Below are 25,491 nucleotides of genomic sequence, written 5' to 3'. Positions count from 1 at the left end.
GTATACACACAGCAGCCTCCAAATGTATCCACACTTGTTGAAGTGTAATTCAAATATAAAATAATAAACAATTTGTAACAATGTATTAAAATTATTTAGTATATTGCCACATTATATATGTGTTATTTATCTTGTATTAAACTATACAATATCAATATAAATATAATAATAGTAGAATAAGTAGTCTTTATAAAAGATCAATGCAGGTAATTGTGAATGAATTTACCCGGCGTCCTATATTGATTAACGATGGATATATAGGGTCACCAACAGGCTCCATAAATTGCGTATACTTCAGTCACAACATGGCAGGACTTTTAAATTGCATCACTGAAATAATCAATCCCCGAATGGAGTGGTAAATATTTTGTAAATAATGTATTTCTAATATTTTAAGTGCAAAGTAAAAGTCCCCCATGTCGTGTCTGTAATTGTCCCTTCGTTTATTAGATTTGCTGGCCAGCCAGCACTCATTAGTGGTAACTGAAGTATATACACCTGTGGACTAAACTAACTGTATTACAACTGCAGAGGCTGACCTCTGTCCAGCCGAGACTAGACCTAATCCGCATTAATTACAGCTTTGGGAGATCGCTATAAACAGAAATAAAGTCGTTTATGTCATATTAAATTTGCAATTTTAAATGTCGCAAATGACCGCTGGTATTGGCGCAGTCAAAGGGTTAAAAAGGTCAAAGTTGATACCAAACGCATGCCTGTACCTTCTTTATTAAGGACGTTTATTGTTTTACCATTAAACCTGAACAAAAACTGTGTTGTTCTATTTTGTATTTTGAGACTAAATTGCTAAAATTAAAGGGTAATTTTATGGTAAATTGTTTTTCTTTAAAAAAGTAAATACATTAAATCCCTGCAAACGTTTGTGTCACTGCAACACGTTACAGCGCTCTGTGCAGCGGGTTATTTTCACCCAAGATGGCTGACAGAGCTCTCGCTCGACTGCGCTGTAGTGCAGATCCGCAGCCTGTCTCTTCTTGTTGCGGAGATTCCCGCATCTCTGCACAATCCCTCCACTCCCATTCGTGGAGAAGCGCAGATCTGCGCAGACAGAGCTGCGTCTGTGGGGTTGGCGGGGCTGAGCTGAGCTGCAGGCTGTCACATGACTGTACGGAGGTCACGTGTGTGTGTTGTGTGTTCAGTCGTGTGCGCTGAGCTGCGCTTGCGCGATGCAGGCCTGTGCGCTGCTGATGCCGGCGGCCGCGGTACTAACCTCGCTGTCTGTGCTGTTATCGGCGGCGGACAGCATGGGCGTCCTCAGTGGGCCGGACTGGGCCGCCGGCGCCTTCCAGCGGTTCCGACACGAGTTCAACAGAAGCTACCGGCCGGGCAGCGACGACTTCCGGCGCAGTCTGCACAACTTCCGGGTACGTCGCCCTGTAATCTTGCTGCATCTTTAGTGTGTGTGTGTGTGTGTGTGTGTGTGTGTGTGTGTGTGTGTGTGTGTGTGTGTGTGTGTGTGTGTGTGTGTGTGTGTGTGTGTGTGGACACAGTGAGAGACCTGTGTGTGTGTGTGTGTGTGTGTGTGTGTGTGTGGACACAGTGAGAGACCTGTGTGTGTGTGTGTGTGTGTGTGTGTGTGGACACAGTGAGAGACGTGTGTGTGTGTGTGTGTGTGTGGACACAGTGAGAGACGTGTGTGTGTGTGTGTGGACACAGTGAGAGACCTGTGTGTGTGGACACAGTGAGAGACCTGTGTGTGTGTGTGTGTGTGTGTGTGTGTGGACACAGTGAGAGACCTGTGTGTGTGTGTGTGTGTGTGTGTGGACACAGTGAGAGACCTGTGTGTGTGTGTGTGTGTGTGTGTGTGGACACAGTGAGAGACCTGTGTGTGTGTGTGTGTGTGTGTGTGGACACAGTGAGAGACCTGTGTGTGTGTGTGTGTGTGTGGACACAGTGAGAGACCTGTGTGTGTGTGTGTGTGTGTGGACACAGTGAGAGACCTGTGTGTGTGTGTGGACACAGTGAGAGACCTGTGTGTGTGTGTGTGTGTGTGTGTGGACACAGTGAGAGACCTGTGTGTGTGTGTGTGTGTGTGGACACAGTGAGAGACCTGTGTGTGTGTGTGGACACAGTGAGAGACGTGTGTGTGTGTGTGTGTGTGTGTGTGTGTGTGTGTGTGTGTGTGTGTGTGTGTGTGTGGACACAGTGAGAGACCTGTGTGTGTGTGTGTGTGGACACAGTGAGAGACCTGTGTGTGTGTGTGTGTGGACACAGTGAGAGACCTGTGTGTGTGTGTGTGTGTGGACACAGTGAGAGACCTGTGTGTGTGTGTGTGTGTGTGTGTGTGGACACATTGAGAGACCTGTGTGTGTGTGTGTGTGTGTGTGTGTGTGTGTGTGTGTGTGTGTGTGGACACAGCACGGACTCTGACAGCTGACAGTGAAAGGCTGAGAGGCCCATGTGTGTAGACGCAGTGTGGCGGCAGCTTTGTGTGTTTAATGACAAGACAAACCGCCAGAACAGAAGGCACCTTTTTGTGCTGTACTCCCAGTTTTATCTGTTTTCTTTTCCAGGACTAGCCTGTCTCAATGCTGCGCTGAATACAGTGATACTGGAGTAAACTGTCCGTTTTTTAATTATTATTATTTTTATTTCTTGGAAGACGCCCTTATCCAGGGTGACTTACAACATAAATAGGACACTCAGTGACAAGTATTACCTTAGATTTGATTTATATAATGACTGCAGCCAGGGTTATAGTGCAGACTGTCAGCTTTTTTGCCCCTGTACCAACCCTGGCACACACACACATGCGCACACGCACACACGCTCGCATGCACACGCACACACACATTACGCACACACTCGCTCGCATTCGCTCACACACACGCACATACACACACACGTTGCGCACACACACTCGCACGTTGTACACACTCGCTCCCATGCACGCACGCACACACACACGCACGCACACTAGCTCGCCCGCACACACGCATGCACACACACAAAGACGCACACATGCGCATACACACGCACGTGTTGCGCACACATGCTCACACGCACGCACACACACTAGCTCGTACGCAAGCAGTCTAAGATTCGATATTCTGTGAACTCTCACTAAAAGTCACTAGTTACTATGCCATGAGGAGGTTGAGCTCAGTGGCCTTGGTGCCTTGGCAACTGGACATCCCGTGATAGCCAAGTGTCCTTGCCCCTGATATCACGAAATCCCACGCCTGGTTATGAGTGTAACGGCCGTTGTTCGCCCCGCAGGACAGCCTCCGGAGACACTCCTTCCTGAACCTCCATGACTCGGGCAACGGCTCGGCCCGCTACGCACTCAATCAGTTCTCCGATCTGTCTCCCAGGGAGTTCAGAGGTGCGTTGTGGGTGGCACAGTGGACTGTGTTGTTCTAGACGCCTGCACGTCTCCAGCGAATGGTGTGAAGAGCGCCCTCCCCCCTCTCTTTCAGAGCGGTACCTGAGGGCCACTGCTGAGAAGACCCCGAAGTACACAACGCCGTCGAGAGAGGAGGCTGTCACAGGACCCCCCCCTCTGAGGTTCGACTGGAGAGAGAAAAATATTGTGACCCCCGTTCAGAGCCAACAGAGTGTGAGTCTGAACAGCTACATACGTGTGCATAAGGCCTCTGTGTCTATTCACATGCAACATGCATATTTGACTTCCTTCTGAAATAAACACAAACGTCAACCTGCAACACAGTGTCTAGGGACGTCCCCTCTCCAGCCCCCGGTCCGCCTGCTATGATGTGAGACACAGCCGTTGTTCCCAGTGGCTCGTGGAGAAGCGCGGGGGGGGTGGCTGTGCCAGTCAGTGAGCGATGTCCCGTCTCCGCTCTCCTCCCTCAGTGCGGCGGCTGCTGGGCCTTCAGTGTGGTCGGGGGGATCGAGTCTGTGTCGGCGATGGGGGGCCGCGGCCTCCAGCAGCTCAGCGTCCAGCAGGTCCTCGACTGCTCCTCCAAGAACCACGGCTGCCAGGGCGGCTCCACCACCGGCGCTCTGCGCTGGCTCAACCAGGTCAGCGCTGTCCGCGGGTTTAGTTTCGTTCTGAGGTTTTCTCCCTCGAGAGGCGCTGTGACACACACACACACACACACACACACACACACACACACACACACTCTCTCTCTCTCTCTCATACATACACACGCACACACACTCTCACACTCACACGCACACACACTCTCACACTCACACGCACACACACTCTCTGTCTCATACACACACACGCACACACACTCTCTCTCTCATACACACACACGCACACACACTCTCACACTCACACGCACACACACTCTCTGTCTCATACACACACACGCACACACACTCTCTCTCTCATACACACACACGCACACACACTCTCTCTCTCATACACACACACGCACACACACTCTCTCTCTCATACACACACACGCACACACACTCTCTCTCTCATAAACACACACGCACACACACTCTCACACTCACACTCTGTCTCATACACACACACGCACACACACTCTCTCTCTCATACACACACACGCACACACACTCTCTCTCTCATACACACACACGCACACACACTCTCTCTCTCATACACACACACGCACACACACTCTCACACACACTCTCTCTCTCATACACACACGCACAAACTCCCTCTCTCATACACACACACTCTCTCTCTCTCTCATACACACACACTCTCACACACACACACACACACTCTCTCTCATACACACACACACACGCACACACACACGCACACACACTCTCTCTCTCTCACACACACACACACACACACACTCTCTCTCTCTCTCTCATACACACACACACACACTCTCTCTCTCACACACACACACACACACACACACACTTTCGCCACTGATTTGTGTCCACAGTTAAACTCTGCAACTGTCTTGCAGCTACACAAACCTCACAGTACAATGTACACAACAGCCTCACTGTGACCAGAGTATTTCTGTCCGTGACTCAGAAGATCTGTTCATTTTATTTTCTTGTCCTCCGTACCTTTGCCCTGTCTCCCTCTCTTACAGACGAAAGTGAAGCTGGTGAGACAGTCTGACTACCCGTTCAAAGCGGAGACGGGCATCTGCCACTACTTCGCCCCGTCGCTGTCCGGCGTCTCCATCAGGGACTTCGTTGCGTACGATTTCAGGTGGGTCGCACAATGTTGCGCGTCAGACGCAATGTGATTCACACCCTTCACTTTCACCAGATTCTGGCATTCATTTATTTCATTATGGTTAATTAAACTAGTTATTCATCAGTTAAATCTTTTTTAAATGTTTGTTTGACTCTGAATCAGCCCAGAGACGCCTAGAAATCAATGAGCGGCCCCAGTAAAAGCCATTTCAGTTGAGTGGACATGTGAGTTCTTGGAAGTATTTGCCCCTGAAAAAGAGCAGAGAGACTCCAGTTGTTAGTAGTGTCGTGTGCCTGGCTCGTGTATAAATAGTATTTTTATGATCATGATCTCTCTCAGGCTTCAACAGTATAGAGCACACTCTGAAAAGGATGGGATGCGTTGTGTAATGTTTGTGTTGAGTTATGTGATCGTATTTAAGCAAACACTCGATCTGACCTCCCGGGTCACCGACACCGAGGCCGTGCTCCAGAGTTCAGGGTCGGATCTGTCCCGAGCTGACAGCGCAGATACTTTGCGAGTTTCTTCCTTTTTGTATCAGCCGTAATTGATACCATTTATTTACCATAAAACGTCCAGTACTCACCTGGTCTCCGATAGTCACCGGGTCGATTTGCATAATCATGTAAACATAAGCCGGTATCTAATAAACGCCGGGTTACTTGACAGTGTTTTATGAGTAAAGAAAAGGGAAATCAATACAGTTTCTAAAGATGCATTAACACATTTAAAAGAACCTTCCACAACATATTTACGTCAACTTTTATTTTTATTTTTTGCATCTTTATTGTTATCAGTAAATATATATATATATATATATATATATATATATATATATATATACCTTATATTAATTAAAAAGACACCATCACGTGTGTTTTTATTAATTTATTTCTCAATTTAACTATATATATATATTGCTGTATATTTGTATTGCTGTTAATTGCAGTGATTGAACTGTCAACTGTGACATAAACAGTGCATTAGTGAAGTATAATGTTGATGGTTTGGTTTAAAGCGTGTTTCCAGTTTTGTTGAAGTGCTTTTTGTTTATTTAGCCAGAGTTCACAGTATACCGACTCGCAGACTGCTAACAGAATTACCGGTATCCTGTTTTCATCCACATTGAATGTGATTTGTTTGCGTCTTTGGAAAGCAAATTATAAAAAAATAATAATAATACAAAAATAAAATGAAAGCCTGGCTGATTAGCCTATTTCTACAATGAAGCAATGTTTCCCTGCATGAGTCTGCGATGTCTTTTTATGTATGAATGTTTAATACAAACGCCGTCTCCAATTGACGCCGGGGCTTCTTGCAGTTATTTGGAATAAACTAAATAAATAAAAATTACCACTAGAGTCAGGGCTTCTACAAGGATGCACACGTTCCCTAATTCACCTCTTTCACTGTCCGGCGCTCCCCTCGTGTGGGTTACTCTGTGGCCTTGAAAGCGCTCAGATAAAGATCAAAAAGATGTGAATAAACCCGCGCGTTCACTGCGCAGTCGCTGTCCTGTGAATCTCAGTCCTCAGATTCTAGAGAGCAGCAGCAGCACGCCTGCGGAAAAACACACAGAAGGAAAAACGCAGAAAAGGTCGCTTGGAAATGATGCAATACATACCGTCCTGCTTTCACGAATGTTTGTGCTCGTTCTGAACCGGAGAGACCCCCACAGACCCCCCGCCCCCTCCTCTGACACACAGCCACGGTCCTGAGCGCTTCGGGACAAACTCACGTGTTCTGTCTCGGCACACGCTAGTGTTTGTGCTTGAAAGCCCTGTTCGGGTCATTTGAACGCCACTGCCTCGACCCTCTGTGGCCGGCAGTGTGTTTCTGTTATGAAGCTGCCCGACACACGACTCCTCACACTGACACACACGAAGCCCAGCAAGTCAGTTTCTACACATCGTTATTTTATAGCCACGTGTCTGAAATGTGTGGCTCAGCTAATACAACATATCCACTTCATGATTTTAATGCACAGGGAGGAAAGTGAAGGAATCTTTTCGAATTCGGACCCACAGAGAAACATGGTGTCAGAGTTAAATGCAGATCTAGTCATTGCTTGTCATTGTGGCACATTCTTCCATTTATTTATCTGTAGATTTCTGTATCCCTTTATTCCGCTTGTCCCCACGCAGCGGCCTTGAGGGCGAGATGATGGCCAGGCTGCTGCAGTGGGGACCCCTGGCCGTGACAGTGGACGCGGTCAGCTGGCAGGACTACCTGGGGGGCATCATCCAGCATCACTGCTCCAGCGGGGAGGCCAACCACGCCGTGCTGGTCACCGGCTACGACAGGACGGGTACGGAGGCCAACGTCAGTGATGGTGAGAGCACCACCGGGCCCGGGGACACTGCGCGAGTCTGATCCTCTCTCTCTCTAGGGGACGTACCCTACTGGATTGTGCGAAACTCCTGGGGCCCCTCCTGGGGCAACGAAGGCTACGTCTACATCAAGATGGGAGGCAACGTCTGCGGTGAGTGCATTAGTCACATGAGCCGTGTTCGAGTTATACAGGAGATCATGATTGCTCGTGTTATTGATTGATGTATATTTTCTCCTGCTGAAGCAACACGTCTTTTGTTTTGTACCATCTGCCTTCTTCACAAAGAAAACAAAACATAAGCTCCTGTACCGAGACACTGGGACGTCTGTGTACTTCTCAAGTGCAGTAATGGCAGTAAATCACCCTTTCAAGTGCAGTAATCGCAGTAAATCGCTGGCACAACCTGCTCGTGTCAGTAGTGTAAAATTCCCTTTAGTGCCGAGCTCGTCCTGGCTGTGCTTGTGCTGTGGCTGTGTTGTGTTGTTTCGGGCACAGTGGTGTGAAGTGCGTCGCGTCTCTCGGGAGGCCGGCGGAATATAGACTCGTCTCGGAACTCATGTCCCGCTCTGTCCCTCCCCCGCCAGGCATCGCGGACATGGTGACAGCCGCTTTCCTGTGACCGAGCTGCGTCTGCCCACGAGATCCGGACACAAACGACATTGGCACAGAACCGCAGATATTATATATACATGATAGATATAGATATATAATAGTTATTTTATATTATTTATGATCCTGAATATGCTGTAATAGATGCACAGGTCAACACTGTCAATCTGTTCTAATTTCCCTGGAGAACTAAGGAGGCCGTATAGTTGACCCGTCAATGGAGATTTTACAAACCGAGACTCTCACCACAAAAGACATACAATCAGACGCACTTACTAACATTGTTTTAATAATACAAACCCTACAGAATCCATCTTAAGTTATAACGCATGTATACATGAACAAGATCCAGCATGTTTATTAAAAGAGCTTATACACAGATGCACATTATACATTTCACTCATCGAGACGTCTCATGTCAGAGGAAAAATAAAGCATTTGTGTGATTGGAAAGGTTACAATGTACAGATAATTGTATACACGTCTCCCAAATCATGGTTCATATTCACATAAATAGTCGATGTATAAATAGTCAGGTTTTCTCATTTCCTGTGGGGGCGGAGGAGTCCCCATCTCGATGGGGAGAGGGGCCGAGTGTGTGGCCCTCGCGGGGGCTGCTCTAGTCCGAGTCTTCGCTGCTGAAGTAGGAGCTGTCGCAGCACTCGGCCGTGTACAGGAACTTGTGCATGCTGGGGTTGAGCTTGGGCACCCAGTGCCGAGGGACCAGGAACGTGGCCAGGTTGAACAGATCCACGAACACTTTGTAGCGATCACTGCAAGAGAAAGGAGTGATCAGGGTCAAGGAGTCCTGCAGTCTCGGGGGGCCACCGCCTGGTCAGAGACCTACTGGGAGCATTGGACCGTGTGAGGACACCTGGGGATCAAATTTAACATAGGCAGAGGGTGGGCAGGAATGGCAGCTTCAGGACTTTGCAACAGTCCCAAGTTCTGAGCAGGACACCAGCGGCACTGAACAGCTAGATACCTACAAACATGGCTTCTCTTGCCATCACTATTGAAATACAGTCAACAGCAAGGTGGCCAAGATACGGTATGTGTCTGTGGAGGGCCTCGCCCAGGGGCCGCTCACCTCACTGTGGAGCGCAGATAGTGGTAGCCTGAGGAGCCGCCTGTGCCTGCCTTGCTGCCGATCATTCTGTGTACCATGCACACGTGGTTGTCTAGAGGAGAGGGATTGGAAAGAGGGAGGAATTGAGGACATGGATTATTGAAGTTTCTGATACATGAGAGACAGGAGGCTAATTAAAACATTGTACCCAGTGGCAATGTGGTTTATATTCAGACTTAAGAAGACAGGCCTCTGTGTCTCATTGAGGAACTGAAGGAAACGCGATATGGAGGAGGTGCGCTCTTACATCTCCACTTGGTCATGAGCGCGTCGATGTCCATCAAAGAGTTCAGCAGCTGGAAGGGCACCTGGAAACGGGGCTCCTCTCTGAGAGATAGAGAGAGAAAGAGGGAGAGATTGAGAAGAGTGGCATTGGAGCAAATGTTCACAAGAGCAGGTGTGGCAGTAGGCACTGCAGGCACAATAACCCTTCCCCCACATCAGAGAAACAACGGAGAAGCGACAGTACCTGTAGAAGTAGATCATCAGCGCTCCTTGCAGGGCCTTGTAAGAAAGTCTTCGGTCCCCTTTGCTCAGGAGATGTTCGTGTCGCTTCTCGTCGAATAAGGAGGTGAAAACTTCCCTTTGTTTGCTTAGTTCAGCCAGCATCTCTTCTTTCACCTCCGAGTCGTCTGCTTTCTGCAAACACACCAGAGCACAGGTCTGTTTACTCATTACCGCCTGGTTGACAGAACCGGGACGAGAGACACTGCAGATCGAAAGATGAGGCGACGGTGATGACGAGGAGATATATCTGGCACAGTGCATATATTCCTGTCCTGTGAGTGTAGAGGGATGAAGGGCGATCTGGGTGTGTTGATGGCTGTGGTTTGAATCGTTTTACCTGCACCCTCTCCGCCTCCTGCCTCAGCCCTGCTTCGATTGTCTTCTGCAGTTTCCCCCAGAAGTTGAACCCTTCCTCCTCCAGCCCCGGAGTCCTTTCCAGCCACTTCTGCCAGAGGAAGCACGATAGTGCCTTTTAATGCATGTCATTGTGTTCTTAGGATTACACAGGACACTGCAAAGCACAGAAATGGGAGGATCGCGTCTTCACACGCCAAGGCAGAGCAACAGCTAACCCACACGGAACACACACGTATGTGAATGTACAAAAAGAGGCCAGTTTTGGCGTGTGAACAATACAAGGAGAACAAGAACAGGAGAATCGTTTTTAAAATGCGGGACCTTCTCGTAAACTCGACCACACGCTTGTTCTCCACATTGGCATGAGTCCAGTCCATCGCGGTGGAGCTGGCAAGACATGATTTCCTACAGCCTAGTAATCAATCTAACGGTCTTCTCGTTTAGCTTCATTTAAAGTGCATCAATGTATTTGAACAATGAATTCAAAGAGTTAAGCTGATGAAATAAGTCTTTATATAACATTTTGACTCCTAAAATGTGTGACATAATAGCACAGCACAGAAACAGAAACATTTGGGGCGACAAGGAAACACACATTCAAGACCCGAACACAAAGTGCGAGAATGAATCAATACAATTTTAATTGATTCAAAGCTAAAATGTGTGTCTTATCGTCTTGTCAGAACAGTTTGAAAGCGTCCCAGAGCACAACTCTGGAAGCATCGTTTTGGGGTCATCCTTGTTCTCAGATCAATATTTTAAGTGTCTTTTTATTTTATAGTGCTTTATATCTCTGTTAATTGAATACATATTTGCTGAGTGTGATATATTAACTGTTTCAATAAAATATGGTCTGCTAAATCATTCATGTCAGTGTGTAAAATATGGTCATTGTCATTGTCTGCTGTTGATTGTGTGATCGTGATCTCCACAGCCCCTCCCACACACATCAGTGGTGATTTTAAGCCTGTAGAGCGTAGGTCCGAGGCACGGTGCGCTCACTTTACCTCCACCAGCTGCAGCAGGGTGGGCTCCTGCTCGGACTTCAGCAGGACCTCGCTGTCCTCGCCCTTGAAGTTGTCCCGGTAGTGCCGGCGGTTGTAGGGGACCCGCAGGCTGTCCGGCACGCCGATCTTGTTCTCCAGCAAGCGGAACTGCAGGCTCTGGAAGCCGGAGGCCGGGGACAGGTAGTCCCTGCGAAACACACGGCAGGCCAGGGCCCAGGTGAGGAGGGGTGTTTAAGAGAACACATCACAGAGTTGTGTCTTGTATTGAATATATTGTATTGTGTTGTATTCATTTACTTTTTAAGGAGGATGAACTGTGTTGGAAGTGTGAAGGCAACTCTTTCCTGGGAAATTTAAATGCCAGATACTCTGACAGGGGACAGGTCTGACCGCACACTCTACTGTGTCCTGTCATCACATTGTGCTCGTCAGAGAGGCCACCCAGTCTCACCTGAAGTCAAAGAAGTCCAGAGGCGTCATCGTCTCCAGCACGGCGAACTGGTCCACCAGCAGCCTGAAGATCATGGAGATCCTTTGGATTCGGGTCACAACCTTCAGCATGTTCCTCTCGTCGCGCACCTGTACACACCCAGACATGCGTCCAGCATCACTACACTTTCACACACAAACAGGCTCATCTGCGTGTCTCTGCAGCTCTGCCCTGAGACACAGGAGGTCACTACGTACTCTTGGACTTGGACATTGATTCGCAGGAAGTTTCAGCCACAATTGAGCATCCTCCAGAAATGGTCTAGTTGTTTTAGTTGTTTTAGTTTAATTCTCGGTAGAAAGCGGTGACTGTGGTCAGACAGACAGAGTGGCGCTGAGCGGAGCAGCCGTGGGATGAGGCTGCCTTCTGGGAAAAAAAATACTCACATGGTCGTTCAAGAAAATGTCCCGGACTGAATCCAGTTCCCAGAGGATCTGCTTGAACCACAGCTCATAAGCTGAAATAAAGAAATAGCTTATTCACTTATTCAGAGATTGTGTACATCCAGTTAAAGAGCTTCACAATATATATATATATATATATATATATATAAACATTTAGTGTGAATTGTACTGACTGAAACATGTCTTGAATATAAAGGTCTTTCAGTCTTTATCCCAAATCCATCTCCCTGAACTGAGCATTAGGGTCTGTGAAGGTCACTATCTGAAAAGGCTGTTAGTACAAGCTATATGAACACATGGGAACACATGGGAACGATTGATAACATGCAGTTCATCTCACTGAATAGTCGATTGATGAGTAAGTGATTGATCACCTTGATGAGTCACAATGAAGAGATGCTCATCGTGGATTTTGTTTCCTTTCAGTTCGCTTTGAAGAACCTGGGCGTTAACAACCTTGTCCAGCTGCAAGAGAGAGCAAAACCAAACTCAATTATCCATTACATTTATACCTTTGACATGTTCTTACTGTCCTACGTGGCTCGATATTTTCCCTTCATTAGTCACATTTTCACTGAAGAACATTTTCATGATCTGGTACGTTTTGTTTACAAACACTTTCAGTAAAAATAATTAATTCACAAACATACTACATTTTTATAATAATAATAATAATAATAACAATAATAATAATAATAATAATAATAATAATAATAAATAATGAGTCCAGCCTTGGTTGAATAAATGATTTGCAGATATATTTAAATGATTTAGAGATATCTGCAAATCATTTAAAGATATCTCTAAATGTACTTATAAAATGAGATATCTTTAAGTGATTTGCAGATATCTCTAAATAATTTAGAGATATCTTGAAATATTTGAAGATATCTTTAAATGAATTAAATAGATCTCTAAATGATAATTTGGCTAGCCATACTACTGACTGTGCAGTGACCTGTTCTCATATCTTAAACACTACAGGCATCCTTCACAGCCCCATCAGGGTTACACTCGGATTAGATAACTTACTTGTAAGTAATCTCCGTATATCAGTCCTCCTTTGCTGGCTTTATTAATCCCTTCTTGTGCCTTGTCCTCCATTTCGCTGAGGTCAAACTTCCTGGGCACAGACCTGGAAAAGTGTTGATGAAAACACAGACACAGACAAACACAACACACAGGTGAACAATCAGACAGAATGCACAGATAAACTACACACAGGCAAACACTACAGCAAGAGCATTGGGCAGCAGTGTTGAGGTACTGTACCTATCTATGCCAAGGTAGTAGCCACAGAGTGTTTTACAGATAGATAAACAGACAACAACTAAGTAAATAAATAAACCATAAACAATTTGTAAAATACAATAAACCAAGTACAACTCAGCTGTATAAATGGTAATTGTATGTACAAATAATGTGATAAACTAATAAGTTGCCCTGGATAAGGGTGTATATAATAATAATAATTCCTATGCACAGACACGCACTATGCACAGATATTGTCTATCATTAATCAGTAGAAACTGATCAGAGACAGCAACACAAGCATTGCTTTCGAACCAGAAAATCCTCTCAGGCCAACGTCCAGCGAAAGCAGAAAAATACATACATGTGCTTCCTCCCAAAATAGGGGCATCCACTCATGATTCCTCTCAGAGTCACTCAGTAATGGCAGCGCAGCTCTCGTCTGTACCGTGTGTGCAATTGGGTCCAGAGGCGGCTGCGAAGCTGCTTATTTAAAGGACACGTTGTCCAATCAGCTGCCCCGTCCGCAGCCCCTGCCCATCTCCGTGTGTTGTGTTGTCCCAGAGCCGTGTGGACACAGGGACCAGCTGATGGGGGGGCCCTCGTGGAGTCATCAGGTGAAAGGGATCCGACTGCTTTGCTGTTACGCCCAGTCAGACACCGAAGACCAGCCACACAAATCAATGTGGATGTGGGAGAGTGTGGGGCAGGGGGTTTAAATATTAATCCAGGTACGCACACACACACACATGTTGAGGCTCAGTTTAATCAACAAGGTTTCACAAACAGGGATGGTGTTCCAGTCACTAGCTGCCAAACGGAGTGTAACCACACCTCAGAGCATTTAATGAACTCGGCACCTGTAAAATCACTCAGTAAGAACAGCCGCTGTTTGCTCATCAGAGAAGCGTTGGGACACCTTCATCGTATACAGGGGTGGCCAAATGCCCCGACATGACTTCACGACTCTTGTTGCTGCACTCGTGCATCACACAGGGCTGCGGAATGCCATTTTGAAGAGTGAGTACAGATCACCAGGTCTCTTCAGCCGCTTGGGAAACTTGCCAGGGACGAATCCTCTCGCTGTTCACAGTCTGGCGGGACTTTTAAACTTCTAGATTTAAACCTCTATCTTCAGACATCAACCACTGAGAAGCTGTTAGAACGTGTCATCATCGAAGAGGCCAAAGAGTGTCAAAAGGTTTACCACAGTAAATCTCATCTGTAACTGAACAGTTAAACATGCGGTTTCCCACTGTCCCACACATTTGCATTGCATTCTCCTGGTTTATAATCTATATGGAACATCCATCAACCAAATCCAAAATTAAAATGTATCCCATGTATTTGAAGTATACAAAAAAGGTCCAGTTTTGGTAGAAGTAAAATATAACAGTCAGTCATCAACTACTTTTTATTGACATCTATTGTCCATAATGCCTCTCAGTGATTTAACTTTGTGTTCCTACGCTTTAGAGTGGTTGTACTGCCCATCAACATGGCTGACACTGATAATAATCCTATATACAGTGAGGGAAAAAAGTATTTGATCCCCTGCTGATTTTGTACGTTTGCCCACTGACAAAGAAATGATCAGTCTATAATTTTAATGGTAGGTGTATTTTAACAGTGAGAGACAGAATAACAACAAAAAAATCCAGAAAAACGCATTTCAAAAAACTTATAAATTGATTTGCATGTTAATGAGGGAAATAAGTATTTGACCACTTCGACTTAGTACTTGGTGGCAAAACCCTTGTTGGCAATCACAGAGGTCAGACGTTTCTTGTAGTTGGTCACCAGGTTTGCACACATCTCAGGAGGGATTTTGTCCCACTCCTCTTTGCAGATCCTCTCCAAGTTATTAAGGTTTCGAGGCTGACGTTTGGCAACTGGAACCTTCAGCTCCCTCCACAGATTTTCTATGGGATTAAGTTCTGGAGACTGGCTAGGCCACTCCAGGACCTTAATGTGCTTCTTCTTGAGCCACTCCTTTGTTGCCTTGGCTGTGTGTTTTGGGTCATTGTCATGCTGGAATACCCATCCACGACCCATTTTCAATGCCCTGGCTGAGGGAAGGAGGTTCTCACCCAAGATTTGACGGTACATGGCCCCGTCCATTGTCCCTTTGATGCGGTGCAGTTGTCCTGTCCTTAGCAGAAAAACACCCCCAAAGCATAATGTTTCCACCTCCATGTTTGACGGTGGGGATGGTGTTCTTGGGGTCATTCCTCCTCGTCCAAACACGGCGAGTTGAGTTGATGCCAAAGAGCTCGATTTTGGTCTCATCTGACCACAACACTTTCACCCAGTTCTCCTCTGAATCATTCAGATGTTCATTGGCAAACTTCAGACGGGCCTGTACATGTGCTTTCTTGAGCAGGGGGACCTTGTGGGAGCTGCAGGATTTCAGTCCGTCACGGCGTAGTGTGTTACCAATTGTTTTCTTGGTGACTATGGTCCCAGCTGCCTTGAGATCGTTAACAAGATCCTCCTGTGTAGTTCTGGGCTGATTCCTCACCGTTCTCATGATCATTGAAACTCCACGAGGTGAGATCTTGCATGGAGCCCCAGACTGAGGGAGACTGACAGTTATTTTGTGTTTCTTCCATTTGCGAATAATCGGACCAGCTGTTGTCACCTTCTCACCAAGCTGCTTGGCGATGGTCTTGTAGCACATTCCAGCCTTGTGTAGGTCTACAATCTTGTCCCTGACATCCTTGGACAGCTCTTTGGTCTTGGCCATGGTGGAGAGTTTGGAATCTGATTGATTGCTTCTGTGGACAGGTGTCTTTTATACAGGTAACGAGCTGAGATTAGGAGCACTCCCTTTAAGAGAGTCTCAGCTCGTTACCTGTATAAAAGACACCTGGGAGCCAGAAATCTTGCTGATTGATAGGGGATCAAATACTTATTTCCCTCATTAACATACAAATCAATTTATAACTTTTTTGAAATGCGTTTTTCTGGATTTTTTTGTTGTTATTCTGTCTCTCACTGTTAAAATACACCTACCATTAAAATTATAGACTGATCATTTCTTTGTCAGTGGGCAAATGTACAAAATCAGCAGGGGATCAAATACTTTTTTCCCTCACTGTACACATTTGAGCAACACGGGGTTGAGCAACACAGCCAAGATGACCGAATTAATGAACAAACAATGAGGTGTGTGACACATGACTGGGCAGGTGTGTACGGCCTGATGGTTTGCTTGGTTTATTTCCCTGGCACAGCTGACACTCATGTCTTTCAGTCATATTAATGTCTAACAGGAAAAACAGACGGAAGGTCGTGTGTGTCCCGAGCAAATAACGCATGGCCTCTTGGACTCTGAACAGCAATATTCACTGGTCTAGCAGTCTATACTGTTATATAATACGGGTTGTGGTGTAAGATACACTGCAGAGCCCCAATATTAAGGACACACCTCCAAAGCCTCTGCTGTTCAATCCCTCCTTGTCAAATTAACTCCAGAAAAGCTGAATTGATAGGTAATTCCACCATTACATTGATTACAGTGTTTATTGATTGCTTCGGCACTTTTGTCAAAACAGAATTCACCTTTTCAAGACAATTTACTGTAAATCATGAGAAACTGTCCAATCGAGAGGAGGCCATTTGACCCATCATGCTCGTTTGGTGTCCTTTAAAGTGATCCATATAGAGAGTTAGAAACTCTAGGTAACATTTGTACCATTTTCACATTCCAACACACCCCCACACCCATCCTGCAGGAATCAAGGGAGAGGAACCACCTGGGAGTTAAAACCCTAGGAGTAGAAATCCAGGAAGATTGGAAAGAACCGAAGTGGAACCCAGAAAGGAATCAGGACCAGAACTTCTCCACCAAAAACCTAGAAGCTTCGCAACTGGAGAGCCCCTATTCAGCAGCTTATAGAGGTCACCCTTGTGTTACCAATTTAGCATTGGAAGCATTTAATTTTGATAATTTAATTCTGATCAATAAAGCAGGTGGTCAATTCCATCCATCCATCCATCCATCCATTTTCTACATGGCTTGGCCTGGTGAGGGTCACGGTGGCAACATACTAAGTAGGGTGGACCAGACCTCCCTTTCCCCAGCAACAGATTTCTAGCTCCTCCTGGGGTCTTACCAGGTGTTCCCAGGTCAGCCAGGAGATATAATCCCTCCAGCGTGTCCTGAGCTGGCCTCAGGGTCTTCCTTACTAGATGCCCGAACCACCTCAACTGGTTCCTCTCAATCTACTCCGAGGCTCTCTTGGATTTCTGAGCTCCTCACCCTATCTAGAAGGGTGAGTCCTGCAACCCTGCAGAGAAACCTAATTTCCACAGCTCTCATCCTTTCGGTCATTACCCACCATTGACCATGGGAGAGGATGGGGATGTAGATTGATGTGTAAACCACAAGCTTTGTCTGAGGACTCACTTCACTACCACGAATCGATACAGCGCCCACAATACTGCAGACGCTGCAGCAATCCGCCTGCCCACCTCACGCTCCCCCTTTCCATCACTCGTGAACAAAACCCTGTGGTACTTAAACTCCTCCACTAAGGGCAGCTGCTCCACTCTAACCTGGAGCGAGCAATCCACTCTTTTCTGAGAGAGAACTATTGCCTCAGACTCGGGACTGCTGATTCTCATCCCAACCACTGCACACTCGGCAGCGAAGTGCTCGAGTGCGTGTCCGAGATCACAGTTGGATGGGGCAAGAAGCACAACATCATCCACAAACAGCAGCGATGCCACCTTCAATCACCCAAACTGGATATTCTCCCTACCATGGCTGTGCCTTGATATCCTGTCCATGAAAATCACAAACAGGAGTGGGGACAAGACCAATACCCACCTTGAACGTTTTCAACTGAACACTGAGAATTATGGACACAGCTCACGCTCTGAGAATAAAAGGACCGGATGGCACACATAAGCGGCCCCGGCACCCCATACTCCTGCAACACCTTCCACAAGACATGGTTGTATGCCTTGTCAAAGCAAACTTCTCACATACCCATTCTTTTGCTTTGGTGACTGCTGCTGCTGTGGCCCTCTTGGCCAGCAATTGCCTCCGGAGACAGATACGCAAGCATCGCTCGGAAGGCCTCCTTCTTCGACAGCTTCCCTCGCTGCTGGTGTCCACCAGCAGGTCCTAGCGTTGCCACCTTGACAGGCACCACAGCTGTTTGTGGCTGCCTCCAAGACTGAGTTTTGAACAAAGTCCATTCAGACTCAATGTCCTTGAGTATAGGAGAAATGTGTCCAGAGGTGGGAGTTGAAATCTTTCCTCACAGTATCATCAGCCAGACATTCCCAGCAGACCCTCACTGCTCGTTTGCGTCTCCCGGGTCTATCCGGCCGGTGTTCGGTTCGTTGGATCCAACTCACCACCAAGTAGTGATCAGTTGACAGCTCTGCCCCTCTCTTCACCAGAGTGTCCAAAACATACAGCCAATAAAGTCAATCATCAACCTTCGGCCCAAGGTGCTCTGGTACCAAGTACACTTATGACCATCCTTGTGCTCGAACACAGTGTTTGTAATGAACAATCCATGACTAACCGCTGTGGGTTAGATGTGTGGGGGTCACTAGATAGCAGGACTTTATTCAGCAATTATTATGCCTTCTGATATGTAAGTCGCCCTAGATAAGAGCATCAGCTAAATGACAAAAATAATAAAAAATAATAATAATATGGATACCAGGCAACAAGCCACACTCCAGTTTAAAGTCCCCCTGGAATTACTGGCCAATAAGTCAGATCAATAAATAATGGCCAATGGTCAGATCAAGCTGCCAGCAGGCAAATGCAGAACTAGAGAAACAATTGAATGCAGCTGAACCCTTACCTTAAAAAAACAAAACAATTACAACATACACTCACCTAAAGGATTATTAGGAACACCATACTAATACTGTGTTTGACCCCCTTTCGCCTTCAGAACTGCCTTAATTCTACATGGCATTGATTCAACAAGGTGCTGAAAGCATTCTTTAGAAATGTTGGCCCATATTGATAGGATAGCATCTTGCAGTTGATGGAGATTTGTGGGATGCACATCCAGGGCACGAAGCTCCCGTTCCACCACATCTAAAAAGATGCTCTATTGGGTTGAGATCTGGTGACTGTGGGGGCCAGTTTAGTACAGTGAACTCATTGTCATGTTCAAGAAACCAATTTGAAATGATTCGACCTTTGTGACATGGTGCATTATCCTGCTGGAAGTAGCCATCAGAGGATGGGTACGTGGTGGTCATAAAGGGATGGACATGGTCAGAAACAATGCTCAGGTAGGCCGTGGCATTTAAACGATGCCCAATTGGCACTAAGGGGCCTAAAGTGTGCCAAGAAAACATCCCCCACACCATTACACCACCACCACCAGCCTGCACAGTGGTAACAAGGCATGATGGATCCATGTTCTCATTCTGTTTACGCCAAATTCTGACCATCTGAATGTCTCAACAGAAATCGAGACTCATCAGACCAGGCAACATTTTTCCAGTCTTCAACTGTCCAATTTTGGTGAGCTTGTGCAAATTGTAGCCTCTTTTTCCTATTTGTAGTGGAGATGAGTGGTACCCGGTGGGGTCTTCTGCTGTTGTAGCCCATCCGCCTCAAGGTTGTACGTGTTGTGGCTTCACAAATGCTTTGCTGCATACCTCGGTTGTAACGAGTGGCTATTTCAGTCAAAGTTGCTCTTCTATCAGCTTGAATCAGTCGGCCCATTCTCCTCTGACCTCTAGCATCAACAAGGCATTTTTGCCCACAGGACTGCCGCATACTGGATGTTTTTCCCTTTTCACACCATTCTTTGTAAACCCTAGAAATGGTTGTGCGTGAAAATCCCAGTAACTGAGCAGATTGTGAAATACTCAGACCGGCCAGTCTGGCACCAACAACCATGCCACGCTCAAAATTGCATAAATCACCTTTCTTTCCCATTCAGACATTCAGTTTGGAGTTCAGGAGATTGTCTTGACCAGGACCACACCCCTAAATGCATTGAAGCAACTGCCATGTGATTGGTTGGTTAGATAATTGCATTAATGAGAAATTGAACAGGTGTTCCTAATAATCCTTTAGGTGAGTGTATATCTCCCCACCATCTATATTCAAATTGTAGAACAGAAACACTAACAAAATCTGCCAAGATACTTTTGACTGGCAAATTTATAATTTAACATTACTGTAAAAGAACACCTGGCTTGTTTGGTATCAAATGTAAGGTCAGGCTTTGAGGGACTTGAAAGCATTTGTGCCATTTTCACATTCCTGAAAGCCGCAACACCCCCAATACACATTCTGCAGGAATCAAAACATGCCACTTGTGATCTAATGAAAAGATATTTAAATGTAGTATGTAATGGTCCAATACATACTAACTACATCCAACAATATACCCTAACATGGTTAACCCTCTTTTATATGTCTGTGCCAATTGTTGATACTATTATTATAATATTGACCATAGGGCAAGTAAACATATTATCACAGCATGTGCCAAAGATGACTCCAGAAACCATTAATTGCATCTAGGAGGGACATCAGGTCATGTGGACAGTTAACATAATTCCCACCTCCACACAGAGAAGAAGGAGAAGAGAAGAAGAGGAGAGTATGGAGCGAGAAATTGAATGTGCATTCGTCGGTGGGCTGCAAACCATTCAATACCCATTCAGTCCTCAACCGACCTTTCAGCTGGTGGTCCCACTCTCTGGTGCATCAAGAATCGTGAGGAGATGTTCTGTATTGTAGGGATGTGGCCCAGACTCTCTCAGGGAAAGGCCATGATTGACAACATGGTCAATAATTGTGTGAATTTCATAATTTCCTCTGTGAAATACTCATTTAGAACATTTGCTACATCTTGTTCGTTTTCCAAGATACTTCAATTTTTGCCCTTTATCTGTTTCACTTCCTCCTTTATTGACCTCTTGCTGTTGTAATATTGAAAAAAGCTCTTTGCATTAGTTTTAGCTCCAAGAGCTATGTTTCTATTTCCCTCTTTGCTTTCCTGATCCCTTTCTTAACATTTCTTTGCAGTTCAACATGAGCACTTTGTGTTCACCTTTGAGCTACTCCACCACCACATCTGAACTCCTCTTCCTCTATGGGCCCCTCTACCTCTTCTTGCCCTCAGCCTCTTACGTGGTCCAGTCTTGTAAACAGCAACTCCGAGGTGACCTATTTTATGCATGAATAAGGACTGATTGCTGAATGAACACATGTGCCAAGAAGTTTGGTACACGTGCAGAACAGCACATCATTTGTAGTCGATGTGACCAAATGTTTTGATTTGGATTGGCCTGATTTATTCAACGTTTCATATGTTTTGTAGAGAGTTTTATAGCAAAGATGTGTTTAGTGAAAGTGTGTGAAAGCAATGAGAAATGTCCTAGTGTTTCTCAATAATGAAGACTGTGGTGCACATTAGGTAATTATAGAGAACAAATTAAATTAATTACAAGTATTAGCTATCAAAACAAACTGTTACTAGGTACAAAGCTCGGTGATGTGGCTTTGAAGTATTTGAGCTTTTGTTAATGAGTCACGAGAAGAAAGTAGAGCAGCAAAGCAATAGAAAACAGAGTAAACATACAAGAGTAAACTGAATGATGTTTTCATTTCTTGGAAATCAGATTCAGAAAAAAAAAGAGCTCAACCTTCACATCTCAGCCCACGAGTGTCTAGCATAGAGCCCCCCACGCCCTAGTGCAGTGTTTCCCAACTTAGGGGGCGACAGAGATCGCTGTGTGGGTCTCCTGGCCTACTCAATTTAAGGGGTGTTAAAAAAATAAACATTTCTATTTTGAAAAAGGGAGATTCATGAGTAATTTGTCAACAATTATACATTTTATTTATTTTACAGCGTTATTAAAAATGAATCTTCTGTGCAAACACACCAATAGAGGAAAAGGTCAAGTTATGTGCAGAGTGCCATCTATTCTGCCATTCCTCTAAGGAATTTCTTTACTCTGGACATCACTGGATCCCACTCTGTCCACAGCTTGATCTGAATTGCATTCACTGGTGACCCTGCCAGCCTTTCCATCAAGAATATGGTATCCCTAGGTAATGGTGTGCAGGCAGGTTTGTCTGGAAGGGGCAATCTGCTCAGGGCATTGGCATTAGCATTGTCCTTGCCAGCCTTATACACAATTGTATACTGGTAGGCTGATCCTGTGCAATAGGCTGATTCGTGCTGAAGACATGGGTGATATGGCTTTTGTCTCACTAAACAAGCTCATCAGGGGCTTATGATTTGAGCAAATGGTAAATGGCCTACCATACAAATATTGGTGAAATTTCTTTACACCAAAAATAATTGCTAGACCTTCCTTATCGAGCTGTGAGGAGCTTTTCTCCACCACAGTCAGTGCACAGGATGCAAAACCCACAGGTTTTTCTGATCGATCGTCCGTCAGATGAGACAGTATATCTCCAACGACATACGGAGAGGCATCATGGGATAGGATGAGTTCCTTCTTTGGGTCAAAATGAACAAGTAAGCGTGCTGATTGTAGCAGTTCTTTGACTTCATTGAAAGCTTTGTCCTGAGCTGTCCTCCAGTGCCATGGAGTGTGCTTCTGCAGCAGCTGGTACAGTGGTGCTAGCACTGTTAAAAAGTCTGGCAAAAACTTTCTATAGTAATTGGCAAATATATATATATAGTATACAGGCAAACGTGTTACCCCCTCACACTGGGTTCGTTTCAATTTAAATCGGTTCAGTTCGTTTGCTGAGACACAAGGTATCAGTCAGCGCTGCTGTTCACTGTCTTGTGTACAAACTGCTCAGCTCGTCAATTGGGGTCGTTTTCGTGATTCACTTCCGTGTTTTCTCAGGACTGCGATCATATTGCAATAAAGTGAGCTCGGTTCCTTTTGTATTAATAAAACACCGGATATTTACATTTTACATGATTAGACCATATAAGAAATGGCAGCATAAGGCATACAATAACAAATACATATGACTACATTATTGTTTACTGTATTTCCAATACACATGTGTACATTGTAAATTGCATTATGCTTTGAACTGTACTGTAGTTTTGCACTTTGTATTGCTCTAATTTGTAAGTCGCCCTGGATAAGGTTGTCTTCCAATAAATAAATAATAACAATAATGACAGCAATAAAGTTACTACATGTAGTCTGACACATTTGACTACTTCTGATACAACCGAAAAATGCACGGGTGCGTTCATGTTGTGCAGTGTGCGCAGATCTGACCAGCAAAGCCATTCATTTTCATAATTGTATGACAACAGTGTGAATAGTGACGCATCCAGCTGTTCAGAGGAGAGCAACCAGACTTATTCCAGGTCAAGGGAATGTCCTACTGAGAGACTGAGGGACCTGAACCTTTTCACCCTGGAACAGAGGAGACTACGTGGGGACTTGATCCAAGTCTTCAAAATCATGAAAGGCATCGACCACATCATACCAGAGGAGCTTTTCCAGATCAGCAGGGACACACGCACCCGGGGACACAAATGGAAATTGGGCTTCAAGGCATTCAAGACAGAAAACAGGAGACACTTCTTCACACAGAGAGGCGTCACAATCTGAACAAACTCCCCAGCGATGTGGCTGAAGAGACAATTTGGGAACATTCAAAAACAGACTGGATAGGATCCTTGATCACTGAGTTATTAATGGACACCAAACGAGCACGATGGGTCCAATGGCCTCCTGTTGTTTGTAAACTTTATTATGTTCTTATGTTCTTATGTCTATTTAAACAGACTGTATGCAGTTATACAGAACACAATATGCTACTATGTCTGTGAATATTATAATCAGCGTTGCGCTGCTGAATGGTGATTGTTTTGCTTACTTAAAAATATACAATAACACAGTAGTGTGACGTCTCCTAAATATCTCGGAGTATTTTCACCGCTAACTTCAGCTGCCGCCTCAGCTCTGATTGGTGCAGTTCATGAGCTGGGGTGGGACTGACAATGCATTGGGTCCCTCTGATATTTGGAAAACCTTTCACCAAATTTCATGTTTTTGTGGTTTTCATTAAAATCTCAGGCATACAACTAATATAAATATTAGAATTATTAACAGAACAGGTATAAATAGTATAACTGCTGGATTTTGTGGGGCCCCTGGGCAGTGGGGGACCCTATAATTGTCACCACCTTTCACCCCACTATAGCGACAGCCCTGCTTATGACTGATGCTGAGGCTCCTGTATCAATTTCCATTTGAAACTCTTTATTGTTAACCTTAACACTGGCATAAATTGGCTCTACACAGTGTCCACTCAGGTTACACATGGTATAGGAACACTCCTCCTCTTGCACGGAGCTCTCAAGATGATGTGCTGTCTGGGGTTTCTTTGACTTAAACTGTCCAGACTTTGCTCTGTCATCCTTGCCTCTGCACTTCTTAGCGACGTGTCCTTTCTTGTTACAGTATAGCATACCTGCATGGTGAGAGCCTCCACACCTGTAGCACTCTGTAGCTGCACTGGGCTTTGTGCTGCCAATCTGCTTGTTCACATAGTGTACTGTGCTCGACTGTGTATTTGCTTTCTGTAAGATCTTGAGCGTTCTTAACTGGTGCGGTCAGACTCCTAATTAGTTTATAGGTTTTTGCCCCACATACACAGAGAAAGATTGCACTTTTATCTTCATGTGCAATTTCGTCAGCCAGAAGGAAATGTCTAACCTTTCAGTCCGCTCGCTCCAGTCCTCATGTTGCTCCACAAACTCACCGATCGTACCCAAAGTAGCCATGTCCTCAGTCTGTATCCGGCCGTTAGCTGATTTTCGTTCTGTTTTCTCTTTTTTTCCAGCACTTTCTTATTTTTTTTTGGCAGGTAGAGAAAACAAAAAACTTTATCCTCATCGCCAGAAATATGTGGTAACCTGAGGGAAATACACAAGGTTTAACCATGTGTTTTATTGGAACACACAACTCTCATTTACTTATGCACAGCCACAGTGTATCAGCGCCATTTTCCATAAGTATTACACTGAAAAACATCATAACTAAGGCTGGGGGGGGGGATACTCCTGAAAGTATGGATCAGTAACAGGGACAAACTAAACAGTTACAACACGAACCGACAGACTGATTACCATCTGTTGGCAGCACACAGTGGCGCTGGGAATTGTGCACCGGTACTGTAGCCAAAACCGCTTCAGTCATTAATATTTTTGGGCTGTTTTGCACAAACAGCTCGTGCCAAAACGTGAATTGGGTTAACCCTTGTGTTGTCTTAAATGTCAAAAATGACCCGCCACTATGTTTAACAGCAGAGAAAACC

At 45.4% G+C, this 25,491-nt stretch overlaps 2 protein-coding genes across 3 annotated transcripts; one reads left to right on the top strand and one right to left on the bottom strand.

Moving 5' to 3' along the window:
* The first annotated feature begins 1,127 nt into the window (after positions 1–1,127).
* ctso (cathepsin O) lies at positions 1,128–10,934 on the top strand. Its single transcript, XM_066717998.1, has 8 exons — positions 1,128–1,385; positions 3,241–3,346; positions 3,441–3,580; positions 3,838–4,005; positions 5,025–5,146; positions 7,279–7,442; positions 7,524–7,616; positions 8,051–10,934. The coding sequence occupies exons 1-8, from the start codon at positions 1,188–1,190 to the stop codon at positions 8,083–8,085; spliced, it is 1,026 nt and encodes a 341-aa protein (XP_066574095.1). The 5' UTR covers positions 1,128–1,187; the 3' UTR covers positions 8,086–10,934.
* Positions 8,345–25,141, bottom strand: LOC136764179 (tryptophan 2,3-dioxygenase). 2 transcript variants are annotated; one of them, XM_066717996.1, is made up of 11 exons: positions 24,891–25,141; positions 13,002–13,104; positions 12,344–12,434; positions 11,952–12,022; positions 11,527–11,654; positions 11,076–11,262; positions 10,049–10,156; positions 9,674–9,843; positions 9,452–9,531; positions 9,166–9,256; positions 8,345–8,848 (listed from the first exon to the last, which is right to left on the bottom strand). In XM_066717996.1, the coding sequence occupies exons 1-11, from the start codon at positions 24,956–24,958 to the stop codon at positions 8,695–8,697; spliced, it is 1,251 nt and encodes a 416-aa protein (XP_066574093.1). In that variant the 5' UTR covers positions 24,959–25,141; the 3' UTR covers positions 8,345–8,694. The 2 variants fall into 2 exon arrangements, with proteins under 2 accessions (XP_066574093.1, XP_066574094.1); XM_066717997.1 differs by lacking the exon at positions 24,891–25,141 and adding an exon at positions 13,585–13,693.
* Between the last annotated feature and the right edge of the window lie 350 nt (positions 25,142–25,491).

The sequence above is a fragment of the Amia ocellicauda genome, chromosome 12 (genome assembly GCF_036373705.1).
Source record: "Amia ocellicauda isolate fAmiCal2 chromosome 12, fAmiCal2.hap1, whole genome shotgun sequence".
Lineage (NCBI taxonomy): Eukaryota > Metazoa > Chordata > Actinopteri > Amiiformes > Amiidae > Amia > Amia ocellicauda.
Note: the sequence above shows the minus strand (reverse complement) of the source record. Positions and strands in the feature narration are given on the sequence as shown.